This window comes from Rhinolophus ferrumequinum, chromosome 2 (assembly GCF_004115265.2).
Source record: "Rhinolophus ferrumequinum isolate MPI-CBG mRhiFer1 chromosome 2, mRhiFer1_v1.p, whole genome shotgun sequence".
NCBI lineage: Eukaryota > Metazoa > Chordata > Mammalia > Chiroptera > Rhinolophidae > Rhinolophus > Rhinolophus ferrumequinum.
In genome coordinates this window covers 57,238,418-57,264,839 of record NC_046285.1, presented here as the reverse complement: position 1 = coordinate 57,264,839, position 26,422 = coordinate 57,238,418, and the positions used below count along the sequence as shown (strand labels likewise).

General features: G+C 38.0%; 1 protein-coding gene across 8 annotated transcripts in view; it reads left to right on the top strand.

Moving 5' to 3' along the window:
* The window catches only part of LPP (LIM domain containing preferred translocation partner in lipoma), a 656,883-nt gene that overhangs the window by 476,362 nt on the left and 154,099 nt on the right, over positions 1–26,422 (top strand). For all 8 annotated transcript variants that reach the window (XM_033123201.1, XM_033123175.1, XM_033123185.1 and 5 more), the window contains one exon: positions 16,930–17,056. In XM_033123201.1, the coding sequence (XP_032979092.1) occupies positions 16,930–17,056 (127 nt within the window). The remainder of the gene's footprint in view (positions 1–16,929; positions 17,057–26,422) is intronic.

Sequence of the window (26,422 nt, the reverse complement as noted above, 5' to 3'; positions counted from 1 at the left end):
CTTTGTTTTACCCTTCAGGATATTTCTATCCATGCCTTTTCCACAGAGAGGAAATAATATCAGCTACATTTAACGTCAATTTAAGCTACTGTGTCATGGGGTATTTTGCATTTCTAAATTTATCTTTACCTTTATAATCAAAGTGCTGACTAATGCAGTATCTGCCACCTTGTGCCTGCTCAGTAAATACAATTTGGATGAACACATTTTAATTTTTAGTTATGAGAGCAACATAACAACATAGCCAAATTTAGAAAGCAGAGAAGAGAAAACAGTACCCACAATGCACCCCTTATAACACCACATGTGCTGTAGTGGTTAGGGCCATGAGATGTAGTCGTGTTTGAATACTGGCTGCAATACTTGGAGCAATGCTTATAACTCTGTTGTAATTTCTTCATTGTTGAATGAGGGCACTAAGAGTAACTAACTATCAGGAGGTTAGGAGGATGAGGTTCATTTTAAACATTTAAAATAGGCCTGGCTTAAAAATTTTAGCTGTGATGTTGATGACGATGACGATGACGATGATGAGGATGGTTTGTGTGTCACCTTTAGGCATGTTGCTGTCCACAAATTTCTCGAGTAATTTTACGTCCCCTGTTTTCTTTGTCACAAGAATCACGCACATTAAGAGACTGAAAATTATACTAGTTTAAGGGAACCAGGCCCAGAGAGGCGAAATGACTTTCTAGAGAGCACCCAGCAAATTTGTGACAAAGAGAGATGTACAGCTCAGAACAACCAGGCTGCTCTGTCTTTATTTTCAATAGATATTTCTTCATTGGAAAAAGAAGTACTTGATTCCTATTTACTGTCTGAGATGTGGATTAAATTACAGAAACCGTCAAGCACACTGAGTTTTTTCAGAAGTCTTTTATGATAACACTGACTTCGTGTGACGGTGCCTCGCATCCACTGGAACATAGATGCCTATGAAGGAAATGGAGAGGACTCCTGGAAACTTTCAGCCATGCTTTTCTATAAGACTGTATGTACTCTATGGAACTTGCAAAAACAAACAAACAAATAAACAAACAAAAACAGCTTCCATCATGATTCTCACCCCTACGCGTCATCATAGTGCTTGCAGCAAAATCCCAGGGCACTCTTGTTTCTCTGCCCTGGTCTTCCTCTAAACATTGAGTTGTTAGCATCAGGAATCATCACAGCCACGTTGATGCTCATTTTCTTCAGCCTCTCATTATAGCAATCATTTTTTTCAGATCTGCAAAAAGCATACATTTCAGTGTGTAGTGTTTGCCCTATTCTGGAACGGCTGACCTGTTGTGTCACGGTCCTGGGCTGACCGACAGACATATTTCCCCATGTAGCCTTTTATATGGGTTGACTGTACCAACAGACAGTTTCCCCTCTTGCATTAAAATATCACTGACACATTCATGCACAGCGTAGACAATGAAATAAACAAAAGAAAATAGAAGGACACACAAGAGTTGGAGGTCAGTTACATGTATTTTTACCTGAAATAAAAGGTGTGAACTTGTCAACTTGACTCTCTTTTGTGTACTTCTTGGGGCCTTCACCTGGAATGTCATTCTTGCTACATCTCTGGATGTTCAAATTCCATCTTCATCTAAGATCTGATTAAAAATCCCACCTTTTCCATGAGTGTCCGTTCATCTCTCCAGCTTGAGACATCTCTTCTTTCTCTGTGTTGTGATGGTAATGATTAAAAGAGTTTACTTTGGATATTTTACTTTTGGATATTTCCAGATGTCTAAAATGTCCTATTGTATCTCCTAGAGGTCAGGATCCATGTCTCAATCATCTCTTTAGCACTAGTACTTAGTAGACACTCAAACTAGTGTTCTTGGAATAAATGTATTATTTGCTGTCATTTCGTGAGTTATGTTTAGTTTTTCTGTGGATCAGAAGCATGCTAGGTTGCATCTCGTAAGTGAAACAAAATGATTCTTAATGTTTTCTGTGTACTTTAACATCTAGTTACTTGTTCTTCTCCAAAACACTCTCTTTATATTCAAGAAACGTTGGAGGCTAAGTCTATAACATTGAGCATTGTCAAGAAGTTGAGGCATTGCTGAATGACCTGAGTCAGTCACTGTACTATATTTCTTGATTAGAAAAATAATAAAGCCAGTAATAACTTGCTCCCTACCTATTACCCAGGATAGTCAGAATGATAGAGATGGTGAAGCATATAGCTTTTTTGATGATACTCATGACGGTGTTATAATAATAGCCCTCTGTGTGTCCATGACGCTTAATTATATCACATTCATTTCATTCTGATTAGAGTGACACTCGGGCTCTCATCCTTCAGGTCTTAATCTCTAGTTACTAAAACTTGGGTGGCAGTTTCTAGCATCACTGTAGTTAGAAACAAATCCTAGCTCCTTCTCATACCAGCTCTGTGATTTTTGAGGTAGTTACTTAGCTTCTCTGTGTCTGTTTCCTCATCTGTAAAGAGAGGGAGCAAAAGTACTTATGCCATTGGAGTATTTCAAAGGTCGAAGGAGATAATACATGTACAGAGTACTGAATTCATGAATGTTATTATTTCAATCCCCAGACGTTTCATAAGGCCCTGGATCAAGAAAATTTTCACCATGTTCCAGAAGTATTTCTCTCTGAAAGGCACGTCCCTAGGAAATAGTGGTTAAAATGAAAGGAGAGAGGTGAGATTGAGGCCAGTTTGATTAGGGTTCTGGACTCACCTGTAACAAGAAGCTCATAGGGTCTGCAGAAACTGAGGAGAAACATTCTTTGTTAGTCGAGGAAAAGGAAACTTGCACGGGGATGGCGCCAGCACAGCCTGACAGAATCCTTTGTGGACCACATCTGCTTGTGCCAGCTGTTGTCAGTCTGTGTAGGCTTGCCAAGAATAACAGCAATGATTTTCACTTTATAGCAACTCCCACCTCAGGATCTCAGAATGCTGCATAAATGTAGATTAGGGCTCCCAAAATGTGTTGCCAAGAACGGGCATACTTTATAGGGCATCAAGAATGCATCACTGTTTTGAGAGGATCTTTCATGTTAGGAGTAAACTAATACCAAATGAGACCTGCTTTCCTGAGTTGAGCTTTCTTCTTGATTCTATCCTCATTTTCTAGATGACTTTGGGCCACTCAGTCAGTTCCCCTCCTTGACTCTGGTATTTTTCATTTAATGCAGGGATTTACCTACCACTAAATGATCTCCAGTGTGTCTTCTGTTTCAGAAATTCTCAGAGTGTACAGCGCATCTAAAGTTACCTCTCCCAATAGACTATGCTTAGCACATTTTGGAGAGGCCTAAGTTCTTGTAGAATAGAATATTTCTGTAGTATTTTATTCATGGTCAGGCCCTAATCCAGTAAGAAAAAAACAACAAAAAGCATTACTTTGCTGACTGGGAAATGGCATTGTTTCCTAGCTTTTACTATTTTAAGATTTAGCATTAACCCTCCAGCTTGTATCAGAAATTGACAAAGGAACTAGTCTTTTGAACAGCAATTCTACCCCTCTTGCTGAATCTTTGGTGAAGCTGTTGAAAACGACCATGTCTCTCAAACTCTTGTTCTCAGTCCATCTCCATCAGAATTACTGGGAAAGCTGGTTGTGTGTTTTTAGTTGCCACTTTCTACACAGAGGAAATATTATATCATAAAAAGTAGTACTTGGCCCTAAGGAAGGTTCCTTTGATAGGTCAAGACTTTATAATCTACGATTAAATTCTTGTAAATTGTGTGACGTATTAGTAGATAGGTCATACAAGCCCTCTGAAAAAACGCAGATGGATTAAGAGGCCTGAGACATTGGTGTGATGGTGAAAGAGAAAGAACTCGAGAAAGAACATGCACTTTCTCGAGTTAGCAACTAGATTCAACTCCCAGGTTTCTGGTTACTGTCGAAGTGATCTCTGTGCCTCAGTTTCTCTTTTTTAAAATCAGAATAGTAACTGCCTGCTGGGGTTGCTGTGGTGATTAAATGACTTAAATGATTAAATGTAAACCATTTTGAACATTATCTGACCCCTGCTAAACACTAAGTATACCTTAACTCATGTCAGTCTCATAAATTATAAATCAATAAATATATAAATTAGCACTTATGTATTTCTACCTTTCAGAGTTTACGGAGAGGGATATTTCTTCAATAGATTTACTATTATTTGAACTGTGGCTGATGGTCAGTAAGAAATAGTAAATGATGTCGGTCTTAAAATTAGGTATCAGAGCATGATCTTTTCACCTCTCTGTTGTAGTGCTAACGAATGACACTGAGTCGCTCATGTTCCCTTATCCACCTTCCTGCCACATTTGAAAGACGTTCAGAGCTCAGATTTGGCAGACTGTGAACATTTGATACAAGACATGAGCCATTATTAAATATTAGCACATCCCATGTCTTGTTCTCGGTATTACTCACAATGGCCCTGAAATGAGACATTCCCTCCCCCCACCTACCCTCCCCATCCCCATTTACAGATGAAGAAGCTATAGCGAAGAGAAATTTTAAAAAATTTGTGAAATGTTATACAAAATAAGTAGCATAGCTTGGTATTTGAACCAGCTCTTTCTGCTTCTGAAGCCCACACTTTCTCCGTTACACCACAATCAATGTTTCTGAAAGTAATAGGGGCCACATTGGTCTCCAGCCTCTGGTATAATTAGCATCGTGCTTTAATCAGTGAGGTTGCCTGTCTTGATTAACCTTTATGATAGATCATGTAAGTTTCATATTTCTAAATGAGTATATAGAGGCAGCTGTAAATTAGTGGAAAAACACTACGCTTGGATCAGAAGACTCTTGTTTAACTCCCGGCCCTGCCACTTACAACGGGTGTGATTTTGGCTAAGTCACTTAACATCGTCACTTATCAAAACCACTAAGTTGGTTTGTTTCTCTATACTGAAAAAAAGAAAAAAAGAAAAGGAAAAAAAAAACACTCTCATGCTGTGGAAAGTATTAAATTAAAGCTACTAGTGTTTGCGAGTGTCGCACAAGAGTTCCTTGTTACCTGTAAGGGAGAATAGAAATGTAAAAGGTTTTCTCTTTCCCTCAAAGTCTAATTCTTATCCTCTCTACATGTTTTGGTAACTTCTCTTTCTTCCGTATCCATATCATCTGTTGATATGTTCACGTGATATTTATACAGCACAGCATATCTTGAAGCATATCTTTAAAGATAATAATAATTTCTTAATCAGTGCAGGCAGTAAATGTTACTTAATGGTTACTTGCTCTTGTGTTGTTGCCATACTGCTATAATTTGCTTCATTACCTTGCTATTTGATACATAGTGTGCATTTTCTCTGTCACTGTAATGAATTGTAATGACAAATTTTCATCTTACTGCACAATCAAAATGGTTTTGATAGGATTGAACTGCAGAGGATTGAACTCCAGAGGCAAGCTGGTCACTCAGCCCTGGTGCTCAGTCATAGGACCTGTACCTCTCAACTTTTGCCCTATCTGTTAAATATATGCTATGTCATTAAATGCATTCAATAACCATTGCATTGAACACATGAAATAAATCCTGTTGATGCCATTGTATAGTTTAAGCAACTATTATTCAGTGAAATGAAGCATATTGCCCTGGGTTGCATAATTGGTAAGTAGTGGGTTGGGATTCAGACCCAAAAGCAGATAGCCCTTAGAGACTCTAACGTGTCTACAAGGTTGGACAATTAAGTTCACAAACTTGTTGCAATGGTTTTGGTAATATTTTTTGGTATCAGAGAGGTTATTCATTATGAATTTGTAGAAACTGGACAAATAGCCAAGTTTACTATTTGGAAGTGCTGAAAAGGCTGCATGAAAAAGTTAGAGGACCTGAACTTTATGCCAACAATTCATGGTTCTTGCATCACAACAATGTACCTGCTCACACAGCACTGTCTGTGAGGGAGTTTTTAGCCAGTAAACAAATAACTGGTGAAACACCCTCCCTACTCACCTGATCTAGCCCCCAATGACTTCTTTCTTTTTGTGAAGATAAGGAAATATTGAAAGGAAGACATTTTGATGACATTCAGGACATCAAAGATATAATACGATGATATCTCTGATGGCCATTCCAGAAAAAGAGTTCCAAAATTGCTTCAAAGGGTGGACTAGATGCGGCATCAGTGCATAGCTTCCCAAGGGGAGTACTTCGAAGGTGACCGTAGTGATATTCAGCAATGAGGTATTGGCACTTTTTCTAGAATGAGTTCACAAACTTAATTGTCTGACCTCAAAGTAAGCCACACTAATTACTGTCTACTGTCAATGTTTTGCTTCACTCTTCTACTTTTCCCTCATGTGCCTTGATTTCCTGACTGTTTTCTATATTCCCTGAACTGGGTTTATCTCACTTATCTTGATGACTGCCTTAATGCCTAACTACTAGTATTGGTAGATAATTTAATGTAGCGTTCACCAGAGGATATAGTTTTCCGCACTCCTGTAATACCCTGGAAGTGAGGACTTTTAACTACTTCCTCTTTGTTTTGGGCCAGAAGCAAATCTTCCCACCATGTTGTTACTTTGATTTTCACAGGTCCAGCAAAAACCCTTTTTTCTTTATTCTCACTGAGACAATTTGCCTACTTCCCCCGCAACCTCCCAGGCCAGAAATCCAGTGTGATCAGTGCTCCTGTCAGAGGATAGACTTGTTTGCTGCAGGTGGCATTGTTATTGAAAAAAATGCATGCCCTCTCTTTGCATCCAAAGTACCTTGGATCTCTGAGCAAGAACCTTTCTGACTCAAATGAAAACCACCTTATGTCAGGTGAAATAGGGGTAGTTAACCATTTGTTTGCTGGTATGCATTTCCCACGAAAAACTCAAAAACAGAAATTTACCTCAGGAATGGAAAGTGATGTGCCAAGTGTCATATTTGCATATTAAAACCGAAAACTGATTTGCATGTTATTTCAGTGTCTGGTGTCACGTTCAGGCATCTGTCAAGCCCATTAGATAGAAATAGCTTGTATAGTAGGAAAGTGTTTCTGTGCATATCAGACTGAAAATCTAGGTGCCTTTCAACAAATTGTCCTCACTTCAGGTTCTCCATTCTCTCCTTGCTTCATACCATAAAATACAAAAGAAAAGTCTAAAATCCTATGTTTTGTAACAGATATTTATTGTTCTCTAAGGGTCATCCATTTTTCACTATATTTTATTTAGATAATTTAAAAATTGTACAGGAAATAGTTTAAATCACTCAGAATCCCACTATTCTACATGAACTGTTAATAGTTTGGCATATTTCCTTCTAGTATCTGTTTTTTAATATCTGCATAGACACACACAGTGGCACTCTTGCTCATATATTTTTATTCATTTGTAATATCAGATGTACTATCTGAATACCCTGTTTGAAACATGATAACAGAAAGGACTGGACACAAGTAAATATTTAGCAATAGGAATTGATTAAACCTCATTTTGAACACAGTGAATTAGAACCACAGTTAGGGCCAGAGCCCTGGTAAGAGAAACACTATGTGTCTGCTTGATACAGCTTCATTAAAAGTGTAGTTTCTGGTTAAATATAGGTTTTCTGTGGGGCAATGCATAGAAAGCAGTCTTGTGGTAAAACCTTTTTTCCCAATGTTGGAGCAACTAGCCTTTTCCATTGTTCCAGGCAACCAGATAAAGATGAAATGTCTTCTCAGAGAAAGTCATTGCCAGACACTAGTGAGGCACAGGCAAAGACCACGACCTGGTTTCCTTCACCTGGTTTAGTTTGAAAACACAGCCCTGAACAACACTTTGTTCCATTTATTCAACTTTTCATATCTTGGGTCTTGTTGAGGTGAAACCTACCAATGGAAATAATGTCTTATAATTATCTTGCCTTGAGTATATCAAATCACTATGCATAACATGCATAAAGCCCAATTAACGGGGGAAACATATATGCAGTTTTTAACAGCTATCGTATTGTGGAAATAGCTTTTAGTCCCATGCAGGGACAACGTTAAGGGGTATAAAAAAAAGGGAACAAATTGAGAGAAATGTTATTGCTCTGCATAGGCAACTTGCTTTCTCCTTTAAAGGGACCAGCCTAGGAGTAAAGAGGAAGGAGCAGTGAAATGAGTACTTTGAACTAGGTTGGCAAGAGATCTTTGACCTAGCTTCTCCCTAACCCTGAGATTCTGAGGTTCCTCCTACTTGCCTTTCCTAGTTCTTGCCTACCAGGTGAGAGAGCATCTGTGGTTGTGCCTTTTCTGCCTGGAGCTCATCTCAGTGGGAAAGCACAAGGGAGGCTGCTTTGCTCTGAATAGCCAAACACAAGCCCTGTTTTACTATTTATCTTTGGGTGCCAAAGGCTAGGATGTAGAAAAGTTGACAATCTGGAGAGGCAGCAAAGCATATGGTCACCAAATGTCATGTATTCCAAGGCTTATAGTTAAAAGAACGCAGAGTAATTACACCTCTTGCTAAAACAATTAATGTGAAATTCAGATATACTACACTGCAGTACTTCATCAGCAAATAGGAAAATGGAGAGTTACAGAAGAGATGTTGTAACTCTGCAAACTTTCCACTACCAAGAAGAAAATCATTTTTGTTAGTGGTCAGTAAGCTGTCCTTTTTGATCATTATAACTGCCATGCATTTGATGTTTAATATTTTATAAAACTTCTTCAGATGAAGTAGATATTATCCTCCAGTTTATAGGTGAGAAAAATCAATAATGGAGAATCAAACCTTGGGGGCCCTGAAATGGTGCCCTAGACAGGAGGCCTAGAAATGAGCATGCTCAAGCCCTAACACTCTTGAGTCTGCCTTGACACATGGAAACTGAGAGCGGTGGGCATGGAGAGAGGCCACTTTCTCTCGGCTCAGTCTACTTCATCAGGACGCCCTAGTGTGCAAACACCACCGACATACTAATGGACATCCAACACTTTCCGTTGGTTGCAGTCACATCCAGCCCCCTTACTAGGCTGTAAGTCAGAATCATCACTTTTGGCTGTGATTCCAAATTTGTCTTCGGGAAGGTGATTCAGAGGCATTAATGCATGGCATGAGAAAGAGACTATGAAAAAGAGATTGCAAGACAATCAAGCTTTTGAAAGTTGACTGACTGGAATGGGTTTCTAAGCTAGAATCAAACTTGCAAAGTCAAAATGTCTGGGTCACCTTTGTGTCCTTACTATTCTCCAAGAAAATGGAACTTATGAATAGAAGAAGTAAGTTCATGCTTTTCTGCTCCCATGAAGCTGTGAGGAAAGTTCATTTACGGGTTTCTAATTATTAATAGGCAGTTTCTTCCTATGGTTTCTCATTATTAATAGGTGCCTCTTCTTTCTCTGTGGCCCACTGCTGTTAACCTGAAGTCGAGAGGATATCCAGTAAATTTCTGTCCTTGGTCTGAAAAGGTTCTCCTTCCATCAAACAGTGAGACATTTAGAGTAGAGTAGAGTTAATTCAGGGAGAGTCAGAAAAGTAGAAGCAGCCTCAGGAAATTGCAAACTGCAAACTTGACACAGTTAAATAGAAGGGGGAAAGGAATGAAAATATCAGAAATATATTTTTTTCTGGCAGTCTTTCAGCTCCAAAATGGGGCTAATTCTACCTTTTGAAAGGAGATAATTTCCATGTTTCTTTTTTCAAAAACGCATAATTTAAGTTATTTTCCCTTTGAGAGAAGGCACCTCTTGTACATCATTACAAATGGACAAGAAAAATGAGCAGCTCTGGTACCCAGACTGATAGCGTATTCATTATCATGTGATGTCTCTGAATATTGTGGCTGCCTTTTCCCCTTATTTTATCTGCTTGTGCGGAACTTTCCTGGTGAGGTTCAGATTGGCAGTAAGTTCAAATATTCCAGTGCTATGAAACTAGGAAATCAACAGCAGGTTGGAACTCACGGGAGAAAAATGACCCACGCTGAGGTTGATACCAAAGTAACTCAAGAGCTACTGGGTAGCCATTTTGTAAAATGGATTCTTACCACATATATTAAAATAGTTAAATTGCCGGTAACAAAGATTCAAGGCAGTGGGTGTTCTCAGGGGGAGGGGTGGAGAGCCGGCGGGATTCCCTGTTTGTACCTTAGTGTAGGCTTTTTACCATCCTTCGTTTTCTCTTCAGATGGGATGGTGGAATTATTTCTCCACCCAAGGAGCAGTAGTGGTAGGATAGGGTGGTTGACCTTTGTATGTTCTTGATTACATGCCTCATTTATAGTGAAAGTTCAGTAGGCTGCAGAAACCCTGTGACCTGCTGGCGGCTTACTCAGATTCAGAATGCTGAATGAAGTTCTAGATTGTTTCAGGGAATGCTGACAAGTGACTCAAGTCCTCCTGTAAGTGGAAATCTCCGTAATAATGAGGTTTCCACTTACTCATTGTGTCTGTTTTTATAGACTATAAAGCATCCGTAAATATCTGTGATTTCACTATAAATATCCATAATAACATATACCCTGCATATTATGGGCACACAAATATGATAGAGTAGAATCAAAGGAATCTTTGAAAACTTCATTTTACATATAAATATACAGAGGCTCAGGGAATAGAAATGATTTGATCAAAATTATGGGGCAAGTTAAAGGCAGTGCTAAGATTAGAGAGAAAAATAGGTCTTCTGTACTTATGGGTTCCTATGTAAGAATACTATGAAGTGTTATATAAATAATAGCGGATATTGTTTATTTGTGTTATTCTCGATGTGGTAGTTTTCTTGCTCACCGATGATTCTGCCCATATGTATTTTGCTTGCAGAAGCATTCCACACTGTTACACAGTCTCACCCATAACTTTTACTGGAGACCTAGATTCACATTTTGCTGCAGTTTTCATATTAAGCTGGCTCTAGAATGATAATCAGCTGGGCCCCTAGCAAGAAGAAAACCATGGCAGAGAAGAAACAGTTGTGATACTTAAACATTTTCTGATTCCTGACACTTTTGTGTCAGGAAAAAAAAATAAATATGTGTGTGTGTGTGTGTGTGTGTGTGTGTTTCATGCCTGAGGGGGGGAAAAAACATTACTGTTGAACAATGAAAATATAGAGAAATATAAATAGAATATAAATAGAAAGTGCCCCATCACTTTCAACCATTAACCTTTGCGCATATTCCTTTCCAGTCTCCCTTCTGTAAGTAAGAGTTTGAGACAGGCCAGTCTAGTCAGTGGGTGGCTCTCTTCCGCAGGTTATGTGCCTTCCTTCTTGTACCTCATATGGCTACATCTAACTACAAGAGTGAATGGAAAACGTAGTCTAGCTGTGTGCTCAGAAAGAGAGCAAACAGATTTGGGTGAGCAGCAGCAGTCTCTGACTCAGTAAATATCAGAATCCTTTTTAAGCATATTAGCCATTAAATTACTCAGAAAGACCATGACCTCTGGTTGCATTTTTCAAGGCGTCATTGACCTTGGTGTTTGAGATGTTTGCCAATATGCATGTTTCAAAAGTATTACTTTAATAAAGTCAGTCCTCATTTTTAAATTTCCTAATTACCTAAAAGCAAGTCTTGACAAAAATCGACCTCAACCCATTTCTCTAGCTTCATCCTAGCTCTGTTCCTCTTCTGTTTCTTAACATTTTTGCTAATATATATGTTCTCTTATAAATTCTGTTCTTGGAATGCCTTTACTTTTTTTCTGTCCTTTTGTTTTTCTTTTTCCTCCTTCCTTTCCCCTCCCTTCCATTTGTTTTCCTTCTTTCCTTCCTTCCTTCCTTCCTAGTAATATCTGCTGAAATCCAATTGAACCTTGAAGATCAAACTAAAAGGGCATTTCATTTCTGGCAGCTTTCTCCCATCTCAGATCATCAAATTCATACCCATGTTTTAGTACTTGCACTTTATTATAATTATCTATGTTCATGGCTCTTTTTTCTTAAACTGTGAGTTGTCAGAGGCAGGAATCCTGAGTAATTTGACTTTAAAATGATACTTCTTGGCACTTGGCAATTTCTTAGAAAAGGTATGTATGTTAAGAGAATTTTGAAGGAGTCCTCTGAAGTCTATTTCTCAAAGACTCATCTGGGGGTCAGGTAATGTGTTTTGCCTTTGCTAGGAGGTTCAGGCATTTCTAAGAATACCCAATTTAGTGATTGATATTGATACTTATAAGAATGTCTTTTCTTTAGAAAAGTCTAGCGGCTTTGTTTATATTTGCTTTGAAGAGCTTTTGTCTCACTATTTAGTAGTAAACCTCCACTCTGAAAATATCTTTGCTCAGATAATAAAGTCAGTAGATAAAAATCCAATATATTCCAGAATAATAGAGCTTGAAGAGCCTGGAAATGATGATATGGGAGTCCTAAGAGACATTGCGGTGTAGCAGAATCTCGCCCGACTCAGCACACACAGTTTCTGTCAGGGCTCTGCCGTTTTTCAGGGGTATTTCTTTACACGCGATTGCCCACTTACCTTCCCTGAGCTTCAGTTCCCTCATTCATAAAATAGGGCGACAGATCGTATGGCGCTGTGGTGTAAACACTTGAAATTGCATGTATGTGAAGGCAGGCACCTTGAAAAGGAGCGCACAAATATGAGGAATTATTATTATGCTACGATGGATATACTGCTGATTCTATTCAACTTTCTACTTTTGAAGAAATAAAATAATGCAACCCATCTCCTCTCTGTCCCTCACCACACACATTTTCAATTATGTTCTATTACCCAGTTGAAATGCTAGAAGCTACTTATTAAAAAATGAATTGGACACAGTTATTAACTTTTCTTAGAATATGCTGAGTCCTAAGCGCTACTGAGAAAGAGAAATTAATAGGGGTCTCTTCGTCCCAGTGAGAAAAGTACTAAACTACAACTAACGGGACTTGAATCCCAAAGAAAGTCCCGGGCCATCTCTTCTTCGGTGTGAGGAAACTGGAAACTGAGGAACCCGTGTTTTTACCAATCTGTAGTCCATGGATTTTAAGTATTATGCACTGGAAGAGGGTGGGGGGTAAGACTGGGGGGGGGGGGTTCTGTAGCCCGAGGAAAGTTCAGAAACACTGGAAGAGAAGATCTCTTGGCATCTTTCCCCATAAGGAATACCAGGGATTCAAGATCAGCATTATGAGATTAGAATCTAAAAGAAAAGAAAAGCTCTTTTCCAAACATGTTATTTCAGAAACAGTATTGCAAGCAAATAAGGAGTTTTTGAAGAATGAAACGAATGATATATTTTTCTTAAAATCTGTGAATTACTGACAAGGTAAGAACTCTGAAATTAGAGCTCTACTTGAAATGTAAGTGCTAAGGGTAGAATCTGAATTGCTGGCTTCAATTTATAGAGGGCAGGCTTAGCCTTCTTGCTTCCTTTATTTAGATTAAAAGGAAAGCAGCTATCAGGCCCAGACAACGATAAAATGTGTCCATTCCCTGACTGTCCATCCTAAGCTAGGAAGCAGGGTATTTTTTTTTATAGTTGTTGATTTAAATTAAAACAGCCAGCACCATTGATATCAGAGGCAATATTTCATACTTTTCTAGCATTTTCTCTATGGGAAATAATGGTTGGTTGGGAAAAAATGCATGGAATTTGGAGTCAAGTGATATCACATTTGGAGCTCAGTCTCATTATTGCAAGTCTGGAAACCAATATAGGTCATTTTCTCATCCTCATTCGTCTTTATCACCTGAGCTGGGATAATCCCCTTCTTCAGAGGCAGGTTGGGAAATACAAAGAGCCTCTCTTTGTCACCATGGTTTGAAAGTAGTTAAGCTCTTTATGGCATGAGCTGCAAGTGGTCTCATTTTAACTCTCACACAGACTGTGAGTTAACATTAGCAAGCCCATTTTACAGAAGGGAATCTGAAGTTATAAAAGGTTCAGGATCTCACCTAAGGACATCAAGTTCCTGTTGTAGTTAATCTCTGTCTTCAGCCATAATGCCACTGTCACGTGGTTTATCCCTTCGCTTTTCTCTGGCCACAGATATATTATGATCGACTCTCCATCTCACTCCAGTCTCATAACACTCCACTCCAGAGAAAACTTCTGAATCTGCTTAGCTTCCTCCCCTGGTGAGGAACCCTACTGCAGTTTCTATTGCCTAGATGCTCCTACCTCAGGATCTTTTGATAGGTTTCCTGTGGACTATGAAATTTCTGAAATTGAACTAAATTGTACGTGCATCTCTATGGATATCATTCTTTGCTAAAGAGAGTTTAGCTCATCAGATTTTCGGAGTTGTCTGTGGTCTCTCATAGGCCTAGTGCCCTGGCCTCTGCAGAAGCCCTAAGTACCTCAGTATGCATGGCAGTTATTGGCTGAGTCTTTCTCTCTCCCCGCCTCTTCTCTTAAACACTAAACCATTCATCTGCAGTTTTCCCCACTCACACTAGGTTGCCCCTGACCTCTGACCTCTGAACTTTTGCTCCTCAGAGTTCCCCACTTGATCCAGGTTAGAAGCCTGTTCCAGGGTTTTGTTAGTATTCAGCATATCTTTATCATTTGATACATTGTATTAAAAATTATATTTCATGGATTGCAGAAGTATAGTTACATACTGTGAAATAAAGAAACATAAACTTTAAAAGTAGAGCCTGCCCCAGGATTCCAACTCCAGAGATAATCCCCTTCAAAACACTTGTGTATGTGTCCTTTCAGGGTTTTGTTTTGTTTTGTTTTTCTTGTTGTTGTTTGTGTTTTTTTTTCTAACCATGTATAGATCTACAGAAATTAAACTGCACTTATAAAAATGAGACCTTCATTTAGATATTCTATTTATGGATCTGTTCATTTGATAACATGGTGAGGTCATCTTTTCATACTCTTACATATAGATTTACAATGTATTATTTTAAAGCCTGTTCGTATTCCACTGTATGTATGTATTATTGTCTGTTTAGGTGATCTCTTAGCAATGGATGGATAATTACAATATTTTTCCTTCTCTCAAATGTAGTTCCTGTGACCAGCCTTGGTCATATAAATTTATGTCCTTGTATTAGTATCTCTAAAATTTTCCTAGAAATGGATAGCATGTGCAATTTAAAGTTTAATCATACTAGAAAATCACTCCTCCAGTGTTCATATCTATATTTACTCCCACAAATATACCTTTTTACAATTGATCATTTATGTATGTTTCTCACCCCTACTAGATTTCAATTCTCTTAAAGGCAAAGACTGTATAATATGTCTTTGTGTCCCTCCCTGATGCTTGCAGAGGGTATACAAAACAGACACTGTAAGAATGATAAACTGATAAGCAAAAGAATAAATGGAAGAGTTGTCAGCATCTTTAACACTCACACTAACTCTATAGGGCAGGCATCATTTGTGCTTTAGAGGAGGCTCCAAATTTAACATTTAATGTTTATTGGAAATGAGTGAGTCTAAGATGTCCTGGCTTTATTATAATAGCCCTACCCTGGTTTTCTTATATCATATTGAGTGGATTGAGATAATTATTCTTCAGATCCCAGGAGGCAGCTCGATATTTTATGTCTGCCGCGTGGAACATTTCATAGTGTTCAGTGATTTGAATCTCCAAACCAAATTGTCCAGATTGAAATAAAATCCCAGGCATAAGGTTAGTGAGCAACATAAATATTTCTTGGCCTTTTCATCCTTCTGCACATCTGTACTTGAACTTTTTGTACATTTTTAAAAACCTAAAAATGGAAGATAATTATAGAGAAAGGCTAAATAGTGACCAGTTGATTTTAAATATGTTTAGAAGGCTTTGCATGAGATTTCACAAAAATAAAATAATACCCCTCGTGGAGTTTTTGAAATTAATGTTGGTGGTAAGAATGAAACATTTGTACAGGGATTTGTACTTTCCTGGATTTTCATATCTGAGAACTCATTTAGTACAGTGAAGATAACTGGTGAGTGACTATGCAAGTTTTGTTGAACTGATTCTTGTAAACTATTCGTGAAAGCAGAAACTCTTGGTCAACAATTTTAAGAATGCATAAACATCAGGGGAAAGCATCCCCAATCTCATCTCTGCCCATTAGCCAGGGTGGACATCATCATCATTTCTAAACCCTTTGGGCCACTCTTTCTATTTTTAATGTTTTGATGGAGGATGTTGGAGTGTGGTATCGTAAATGGTCAGTTACAATATAGGTAAAGGAAAATATAATAAATCCCCTTTTATTTACACAGTACAAAACTGTTTTACAATTTTACATCTGGCATCTATCTGGCATGTCTTCTTTCTCTACTTACTTTGGATTCTTGGTTGATCACCTTAAAGTGCTCTTTCACCTGTCACTTGATTTCCTTACATGGCTATAATTCTGGCTCACCCACTGATTTAAACACCAACCCAATGTCAGAGCTACTGATTTACCTTCCCCATTTGATACCTGGCTGGTTACAGTGCTGGTGGGAAAAGCATTACTCAGCCTCCTTGACTGGAACACAAGGCCCTACACTGTCTAGACTCGTATCAATAAGATGTGTTTCCTTTTCTATCTCCAATGTTATACATAGTCCAGAAACACACAACTGCCAGGAGCTTATTCTTTCTCACGTGAATGTGAGAAACCTTAACCTGTATGTTTACTCCCCTTTAATTGCCTCAGTCCTAGTCTGTGTCACCGCCTGTTCTCTGGAATTCTTCTCTGGCCACATGAGAGGTCCCATTTGTCTCCTGATTGTGCACTTTCCACAGTTGTTTTGTCTTTAATTATTAATGTTCCTTTATCTCTCATTTGACTGTAAGCTCCATAAGAGGGAGGCTCAATTTCTTCATTGTTTTAATAAATATATGACTAGCAATTGTTAAATGAAGTAGAGCCCTCCTGTTGTAAACACGGATTCCTAAAGCCTGCTAGTAGATGATCCTGTAGATAAGGCCAGTGAATAAAGTACTGTGTCTATGGTCAGACACGGAATAACTGATAAAATGGATTCTGAAACCCAGGTCTCCTCGTGGCCGTGTCCAGTGCTTCCTCCTCTACAGTGTACACGACCCGATTACCTTCGTGATGTCTAGATTGCATGTAAAGGACTGTGTGCTTTCTGCATTGCAGGGTGGACAAACTGGGACAAAGGGGCCTCCAGCAGTTACCGCCTCATTCCGCCCAGAAGATGAGCTGGAGCACCTGACCAAGAAGATGCTGTATGACATGGAAAACCCTCCTGCCGATGAATACTTTGGTGAGTGGGCTCTAGAGCTGATTTCTGAAGTAAATGTCCTGTTCCGTTTTTCTTAATTAGTCATTAGGTGTAGTATCAGCTCCACTGGTAAAGATTTTTAGTCTGGATGCATTGGACTTGGTATTCATGTGCACGCAACTGAGTGTTCTGGAAATTGCTTTGTGAGAGACTGCCATTGAGTGTATGATGTCTGCTTAGTTTGTATAAAAATCTCAGGGGTATTGCAGAGTTTCTTGAGAAACAAATTTAATTTAAAACTTAATTGTTGACAATTGATTAACTTCTTATTAGACAGAAATAGGACTTCTGTGTGTATTCTGGCCTAAATGTTAGTATACAAAATGTAGAATTGGGTAGTGTCTGAACTCTATACTCTCGATCCTTTCCCTATCTAAGTTCAGGAAAAGATATTCCTTTGTATTGTTTTTCTGTTTGATTGTTTTTTTAACTTCTCTCCTCTCCAAACCTGTGAATAATTATGAATAGTTAATCCATCCAGTCATTAATGTAATGTGAATTTGTGAGTTATATGCCAATTATGAGGTGGGGATACGTAACTTATCCTCAGGGAGGTTGTAATTATTCAGAAGAGATCAGTAAGAAAAATACACAAATAATTACTAACCTAGGTAAAAAAAAAAAATGTTATAAGAAGCATAAGATAGGCTTGCTTAGGTCAAATGTTATAAAATTTAAAATCTCTATTTATCAGGAACACGAGGAATGCTTTATAGAATAAGTGGTGGCACTTGAACCCACACTCTTTAAAGCACTGCCTCTCAAGCTTTTTGTTATGAAAGATCCCTCCCCAATCTGTTGGAGACCAACAGTACAATTAAAAATCAGTTATTAAGAAGATGAAATTAAAAGAATACGAAATGGAAGACCAAGTTTTACCATTATTAGATTCAATAAGAATACTCTATTAAATTGCTGTAATATTTTCTAAATACTCACTTTGTATTTCTGTACTGTCTGATAACAGAGTAATAAACCTTTCTTAGTAAGACACCCATCCGTGCACCTCATTTTGAGTAGCACTATTTTAAGGACATATAAAGAAAGACATTATATTTGGGGAGCATTGGGAGCAAAGGCAAAAAGGTAGCAAGTTGTGCAGCGATTTTACTTCTTCCCATATTTCCTATTTTCATGTCTTCCCACTTGCTTCCTATGTGGGAATATGTAATGACAGGTAAACTGAGGGCACTGGTCCAAAGCCATGCCATAGATAGACTGAGATAGGATATTTAAAACATGACATTTATTTGTACTCCTATGCTAGAGGCAGTGTAACTAGGCTAAAAGAGCACAATAGTGAGAATGAAGAGTTCTGGTTTGATCCCTCTTCCTCTTATTGACGTTTCCCATCTGCCTGAGCCCCATTTCCCACTTTGGTAAATCAAAGATGTAGAAAAAAATGTTCTCTAGCATTTCTTTCAACACTGGTAAGATCATATGGAAACAGCATCAATCCAAAAAAAATGTAAAGCTAGAAGCTAAACATAAGTTGACAGAGATTAGCACAAATGCATGGAGGATAGTTAAAAAAAAAAAAAAAGTCTATAGTTATATTAAAACGTATGAAAATTATACCATGTGGGAGAAGAGTTTATATTCTAAGATAAACTTAAAAAGACGTGTTAAAAGTGAAAAGGAAGTTATCTGTATTAAAGTACATTAAAAACGAGAAGTTAACATGCCAAGTATATAGCTTCAAATATTATAGCAAAAAAATATATAGCAATAAAGAAAATTATTTAATGAACATGTATTAAGCACTCTGGGAAACACGTATGAATTAAATATTATCTTTGCCTTCAAGAACTGTGCTAGCCCTACTTGTTACTATCTTAGACAACTTGAAAAAATCGCTTACTCTCTCTAAATCCTTGTTTTTGTTTTGTTTTACTTATAATATGGAAATAATAGCTAGATTATATTGTTAATGTGAGTATTGAATGAACTATTTATAGAAAGCACTTATCCAAGTTATTGGCATGTAGAATATGATCGATGATCAGTTATCCCATACATTATTAGAAAACAACGCAAAACTGGGCATGCCCATCAAACATCTATTAATGATACTTGACTTACATTTAAGTTCCTACCAAAAATGGAACATATGCCACTAACTGGTAAATCATCATTGCCAAATGAGAATTACAAACCCTGAGAATGAACGTGAAATAATGATTAACTTTTATTAAGTATTTACAATATGGCAGCACTGTTTTATGTACTGTATACGAATTAACTCATTTCATTCTTACAAATTATAGATAGATAGATAGATAGATAGATAGATAGATAGATAGATAGATATACATATACATATATAGATATAGATATATATCTATCTATCCCTGTGATGTAAATGCTATTATTATTTTCAGAGTAGGTAATTGAGGCACAGAATTGTTACGTAATCCGCCCCATATCAACAGCTAATACATTGTAAGACTGAATTAGAATCCAGACTTTAGGTCTGTACATATTTTTGTTTTGCTTCCGAAAGCTATTTCCCCAGCTTTATTGAGGTATACAAGAAAACTGCACATAATTGCTGTATACAATTTGGTGGGTTTGGACATATGTGTATACTTTTATTGCCATTACCACAATCTAAGTAATAAACATATCTGACACCTCCAAAAGTTTAGGTTGGATATTTAGAAAGGTTTTATGGAGATCAGCTTTGGACAGATGGAAAATAATGGAAGGGTATTCTCTTCTAAGTAGATAGAATGAACAAAATATGAGTTGAGGCCAGGATTATTCAAGGAAAATTGACTTTATATGGAAAACACCCATCAAGTGTCTATTATATGCAGGATACTCCGCTGAGTGCTGGAGGCGTGTGGAGACAGGCAGACATAGGTCTTATCTTTAAAGGAGCTTATAATCTAATAGGGGATGTGTACAGAGTTATGGTGTTTAATTATATACAAAACAGCAAGTGACAAGTGACTTAAAGTTCAGCCAAAGTTCTTGGAGAATTCAGAAAAAGGAGAGAGGATATCCCAAGGCAAGAATGGAGAAGTGTTTATGGAGCAGTTCACCTTTGAATTAATTATGCTAATAAAGATTTGCAAGTAGAACAACAGTAGAGAAGTGATGTCATTTCTGATGAGTGGAATTTTAACATATAGGGAACACAACCATTGAAGTGACGCACAAGGGAAAAATATTGGTAAGTAAGTTTGGAGAGGTAAATTGGGACCCGTGTGAAGAAGACTTCTAATGCCTGACTAAAGGCTAGGGACCTTATTTGACATACTGAGCTCTTGCACTTTGAGATCAAATGCTGTGGGAACTGTTCCATCACTAGTGGATAGAATGTGGGCTCCAAAGCCAAAATACCTTGGTTTGACTGCCAGCTCTCCCTCTTATTGGCTAGGTAAAGGCAGGAATCAAAGGATGAGTTAATAGAACTATTGTTTACTGTTCTGCTCTAAACATTAAACATTTCCCGAACACATTCTTTATGCCTGCCAGCTGTGGTGTTGTTAGGGATGGTAGGACAGGAGAGAGGCAGACATGTAAGGGATGTCAGTGCAGATATCCGCGCTTTGTTTTGTCTGCTCGAGGCCTACGTGACAGTAGAAGACAGAATCCATAAGTCTTCCTGGAGATGAAGGAAGGAGAGCTACATATCAGGGTATTTACAACAGGAGGGCCCGACCCAAGAGAGATGGATAACAGGCTTCTCTTGTTCTCTATCAGAATTTTACCTTAGTTCCATTCTGGGTTGAAAACAACATTTCCAAGCACCACCCCAAAAGAAATCCACTCTCTTAAATTATCAACCCCCGCCGTGCCTCAACTCTATCAACCTACTGTCTTTTCCCATGACTTTGCCTATTTAATGCTGGAAATTTTACTGATACTATAGCTGATTTGCTAAAGGCCATTAAGGACTTTCTTGTCAAAGATCTCCTACTAGATTACAAGCTGCATCAGGGAGTGAAAGGAAAGAAACTGTACATACACAGAGTAGATTCCCCTGTGGTCATGTTGCTTTTTATTCATTAAGTGAAATGATTCATGAATATATTTTTCGTTTTTTGTTTGTTTTCTTTATAGAGCTTATCATTTTTAACAGTTTTTTTTTTTTTAAATAAAGAACCGTAATTATGATATGCTTAAAAGTTTCAGGAAGGATATCAAAAGATCACCTTACAGATGACTTAAGTACAAAGAAGATACCTTTATAAATGGAGAGGTCTGGAGAAAACCTTTTTTTTTTTTTAATTAAAGTTTATTGGGGTGACAATTGTTAGTAAAGTTACAGAGATTTCAAGTGTACAAGGAGGAAACCTTCTTTATTCAAATGATGAAATTTAACATCACCAATAGTGGAACAAATTAACATGCTCCAGCTGATGTGATATCAAAGGAAGTGTACAACATACCTATGTAATAGTCTTGCTAAAATATTTGACTTGAATCCAACCATTAAGACATAGACAAATCCAGATGATGTGACATTCTTCAAGACAAGTTGTCCTGAATTCTTCAAAAAGGCCAGTGTTAAAAGAGACTGTTCTACATTAAAGAAAATTAAAGTAACATGCCATTCAAATGCAAAGCATGAGTCTTAAGTGGATTCGGGATCAAAAAAAAAACAACTATGAAGTATTTGGGTCAAGGTTGGAGAAATTTGAATATGAACTATATATTAGATAATACATTAGTGTTAATTTCTTGTCTATTTTAATGACATTGTGGTTATATAGGATGATGTCATTTTTAGGAGCAACACATTGAAGTTTTTAGGGTGCAGTCACCTGATGTCTGAAACCTAACTTTGAAACAGTCTAGATAGATGAGAGAGAGAGAGAGAGAGAGAGAGAGAGAGAGAGAGAGAGAGAGATACAGAGAGAGAAAGAGAGAGAGGTTGTGGAGAGGACCAAATGACTTTAGATTAAAACAGCTAGAGATGCTATTACTACACACTACACAGGTCACTAGTTTTTCCCAAAAATATATTGAAAACTGTCACAAATGAACTATCTTAGAATATTTTCTTGGATGGTAAAAGTAGACAGGGGCATATTCCTGTGTCTTCTAAACTTGACTATTTAATGACTACAATGGATCATTAAAACGTCCCTTTTTCGTGCATGTTTTCTTATTCTCTACAGGACATACACCCTTTCCGTTGTTGGTGAGATGATAACCATTATGGTAATGAAGACAAAAACTGATATTTACCTAAAGCTCTATAAATTTAAAAGGCCTATTCATAGCCATGGTCTGACTGTCAAATCTGGTGATGATGTCTTTCTTTTTTATGTGAGGTGACAGAGATCCAGAGAGACTCGGTGAGTTGTCATGTCCACAAAGCTAATAAGTTTCAGAATTCGGACTTATTTGTCAGGTCTCAAGTCCATTCTGATTTATGACTACTACACAGACATATGTATTCCTGCAGCTTGTCAATAGTGGGCTATCCCAGCCTCATGTCATTCTTGCCTTCCTGAATTCATGATCGTCAAATGTGAGACCACCTTTGCCCAGGGCCATCAGTTTTGTGGCGTGGACTTCACTGTCACTGACATTATATTTTAACTATGTATTTAACTCCGGAACTAACTGATGTGACACTAAGCATGGGCTTTTGGCCATGGCCCAGATGTAAACGGTAGGAGGACAGCATACCTAATACCTCCCTGTCAAGCACGTCAGCTGACTGTCGCACTGCTGCTCATCTGAGGGGATGGCACATCACTGGTAACTACAGCGCATCGTGTTTTCTCAAGCCAGTCCTTGATAAAATATTACAGGCAAGAACCTTACCTGAGTCTCAGCCGTGTATTTTTTTAAAAAAATAATGTCTTCTAAAAAGCTGTTCCGTATTGTGTTTCCATGCTCTCCCTCTTCCATCTTTACCAAAAACTGTGACTTGCATTCCAGTATTAGGTAAATGCTGTCAAGAATGAACTCTATTACAGCAGTTGGTTAAGTCTATATCTTTGAAGTGAAGATAAAGTCTCTCGTGCTGTGAACGTTTTCCATCTACCTGGGCTTCAATTTGGGCTGTAGCAGTTTCCCAAGTGCCTTTCCGTTGGCAGTGGAATCCTTGAGTGGGCCTAGAAACGCTGCACCGTACTGGGAAGAAAGGAAACAGAAGGGTGGACGTAGGAGAAAATTCTCATCTGATTCAATTAACCAGGCAACAGGTCTTTAGCCCAAATCATTTGTAGCGAGACCACATGCCTTGGTCAGGTGCTTGCATAGTAGAGCAACCTGCTTCTCTAGGCGACTAGAAAACTATGTTTATACTAGAGGACACTCTCAGTTCCAAAGATAGATCATAGACAGAACAAGGGATGATGTTTAGAAGTTAGGGTACATTTTAGGACATAAAATAGCAGAGAGAGAATTTTAAAATTTGCTATTAAAATGAATGGTGGTGAAAAAGGTATCATTGCTAGAAAATTGGGGAGTGTACAGGGCTGGTTGACAGCATTGGAGCTTATGTTTTTAGACAGTTTTGAGGGTAAAATCTAAAAGGAATTCGAGTTTGTCTCTAGATATCCTTGACATATCTCTTTGCATTTATCCGAGAGTTTTTCATACTGATTGATACACTCAACGTCTCTTGGTTTTTGCTTTCTTAGATTTTGAAAGAGAAAGGCCATGTTTGGAAAGATCCACATGTCTCTGTCTGTGACCATGGCATGATTCTCTCCAAAATAGTGGCGTTTTGGCTGTGCAGACCCTAAAACCAAAGACAACACTAGATATTTGCAGTATCTCTGCAAATGGATACTCTAATATATCTGAATGAGAATATATTAGAATAAGCTGGAATGAGAATATCTACCAGCTTATTTTGAAGCACAACCTATAATTATCTTGGCATTGTTTACATGGTATTGTCTTATTCCTTCTTAAAAGAAAAAAACAGTGAAGTGTCTGAGTCCTGATATTGTTTAGTGAGCTATTTGAAGAATCCTTATACCTCCAGAAAGCACTAGGTAAATTCTCTTCTCAAAACTTGTCATTTATCTAAGAATTTTTTTGTTTGTCCCTGAGTATTGTTAATGAGGTATATTGAGAAAATTTGCATACATCCAGAAGTTTGTTCTAGGGGAATTAGGCTTTACTGCCTCAAAGGACAGTTGGGCAGTAGGAGATGGGAAGCAGCAAGGAGCTGGCACCTGGGAAGCCTCAAGAGAAGAAAGGCATGGGTGGGCATGTGCTATGATGATTACTTTATTGATAGAACCAACTCACCATATTTGACACTATGTATCCTCTCAACTGAGAGCAAAATGAGGGTCCATTGAATGTCCATGAATAGAAACACAGTGCCCCAAACACCAAGGATGGTAGTCCATTTCTTTTCCTGCGAATAAGACCAATCAATAGTGAGCATGGCCAGAGAACTTGGGTTAAGATCCTTCAGAAACCAGTATTTGAGGTACAGTTGAAGGTATGGAGAAAAGAAACCCTCGTTGCTGTTGGAGGACTGCCATGTGGAAAAGGAATGAATTGTGCTTCCAAAGTGAGCAACAAAGGCAAGTGCGAGGAAGCTGGCAAATTCCCATTCAGTATAATGAATTAACTTTTTAAACAGAGAGAAGCAAGTTCCTAGAAGAGTCTAGGCCAAAACCCATACCCCCTTGTCGGGGAAGTGATACTTAGTATTCAAGCATCTCGCGAACTCTGAGATTAAATCGTGGAAGCACTACCCAACTGTGACATTCAGTGTCTTAGGTGTCTAAACTTGCCTGGGAATCAGCCTCTTGCATCCAATTTCCCATTGTACACTAACATTATCATTATTATTACATGATTATAACTAACATGTACATAGGCTTTGTAAACCACTTTTATACTTATTATATTATTTGAGCTAAAAAGCAGCCCTGCAAAACGTATGTTTATTTCCATTTGGTATATGAGGACAGGATCTGTCCAGATTAAGGGTCTCCCCACTCTTTAGGGCCACCACCACCCCAACAAGGCATGGATACCCTAAGCAGCAGAATTGTACTGGGGCTCAGGACTGCTAACCCCAGATCCTGTTCTCTTTCCACCCCATCACCCTCTTTTAGGACCCTGTTCCTGGATTGGTTAAGGACGTAAGATAGATCAGTTAACATATTTGTGCTGTAGCTTTCTCATCAGTACAAGAAACAATGTGATTGCTTTGAAAAGTGCTTAGAGGGTCTCAACTGAGAGGTGCTAAGTAATTTCTATTTCATTGTTTTTATTATTCTGTTTTAAGAAAATGGTTTCCAATGTGCTCCTGTCAATTACAAATTGGGAAATGACCCAAGGTGGGCAGCTGCCTCTAGTATAGATGGAACCTGAGGCCTTAAGCATTGTTTTTCACCAAAAAATATGACCTAATTAATTAAAAACCACACTAGAAGAAAAATTAGAAAATGAGTAGTTTAGAGAAAAGGTTGTATTGATTTGGGGGAAAAAATGTATTGCTTGGTTTTGTTTCTCTCCAGCTCTTTGTTTAAGGTATCTGTGGGTCGTGGGAATAGAATGTTTTCTAGTTAATGAGACATATTAGTTATATTTCCTTTTGTGGTAGTGATTTCTGGTAAAATGTCTACTCAGGGCAATATATGTTTACAGCACTAAATAAATAATCCTAAGCATTTTAATGTGTTCCATCTTAGCACATGTTAATTTTTAATTAATTTGGCTACATAGTGTGTTTTTATGCATTGATTTGAAAGCCTAGATTTATAATATTATAAAGTTTAATCTTCGAAACTATCTAAAACAACCTTTCACTTTTCAGAAAATTGAAGCCCAAATGACTCGTTCAAGGTCACACAGCTGTGAGGGTTTTGAACTGTGTGGCCAAATTTCCTCTTACTAAAGAAGAGAAATTAGTCTTTGTTAGCAGGGGAGGACCTGCAGGGCTATGCACAAAGGTGATAAAGTAGGTGAGGGCCAGCTATTTTGGTGAACCCAGACCTGGGTACACCTTATTCAAACTTGAGTAAAGAACACTTTGCCTTGAAATTGTAATAAAATAAAAATCAGTAGCTTCTTCGGATCTATGTGTAGATTCTGTCCTGAGCTCCCTCCTTTTCAAATAACTGAGGAGATCCTCAGTATCTTTCTTTCTCATCCTCATCAGATTACTTACCTGTAGTATTGTCTCTCTTCCCCACCAGAATGTGAGTCTGTGTGAAGGCCATGATTTTGTTTAGGTCACGGTTGTGCCCCATCTTCAGTCTTACAACAATGCCTGGCTCATGGGAGATGTTTGATATTTGTTTCATTCATGAACCTATAAATGAAAATGGTGAGCAGATATTCCATATTCTCTGTGGCAGGACATGAACTACAGGAAACTATAGAAGGAAAACACTTCATTCACTT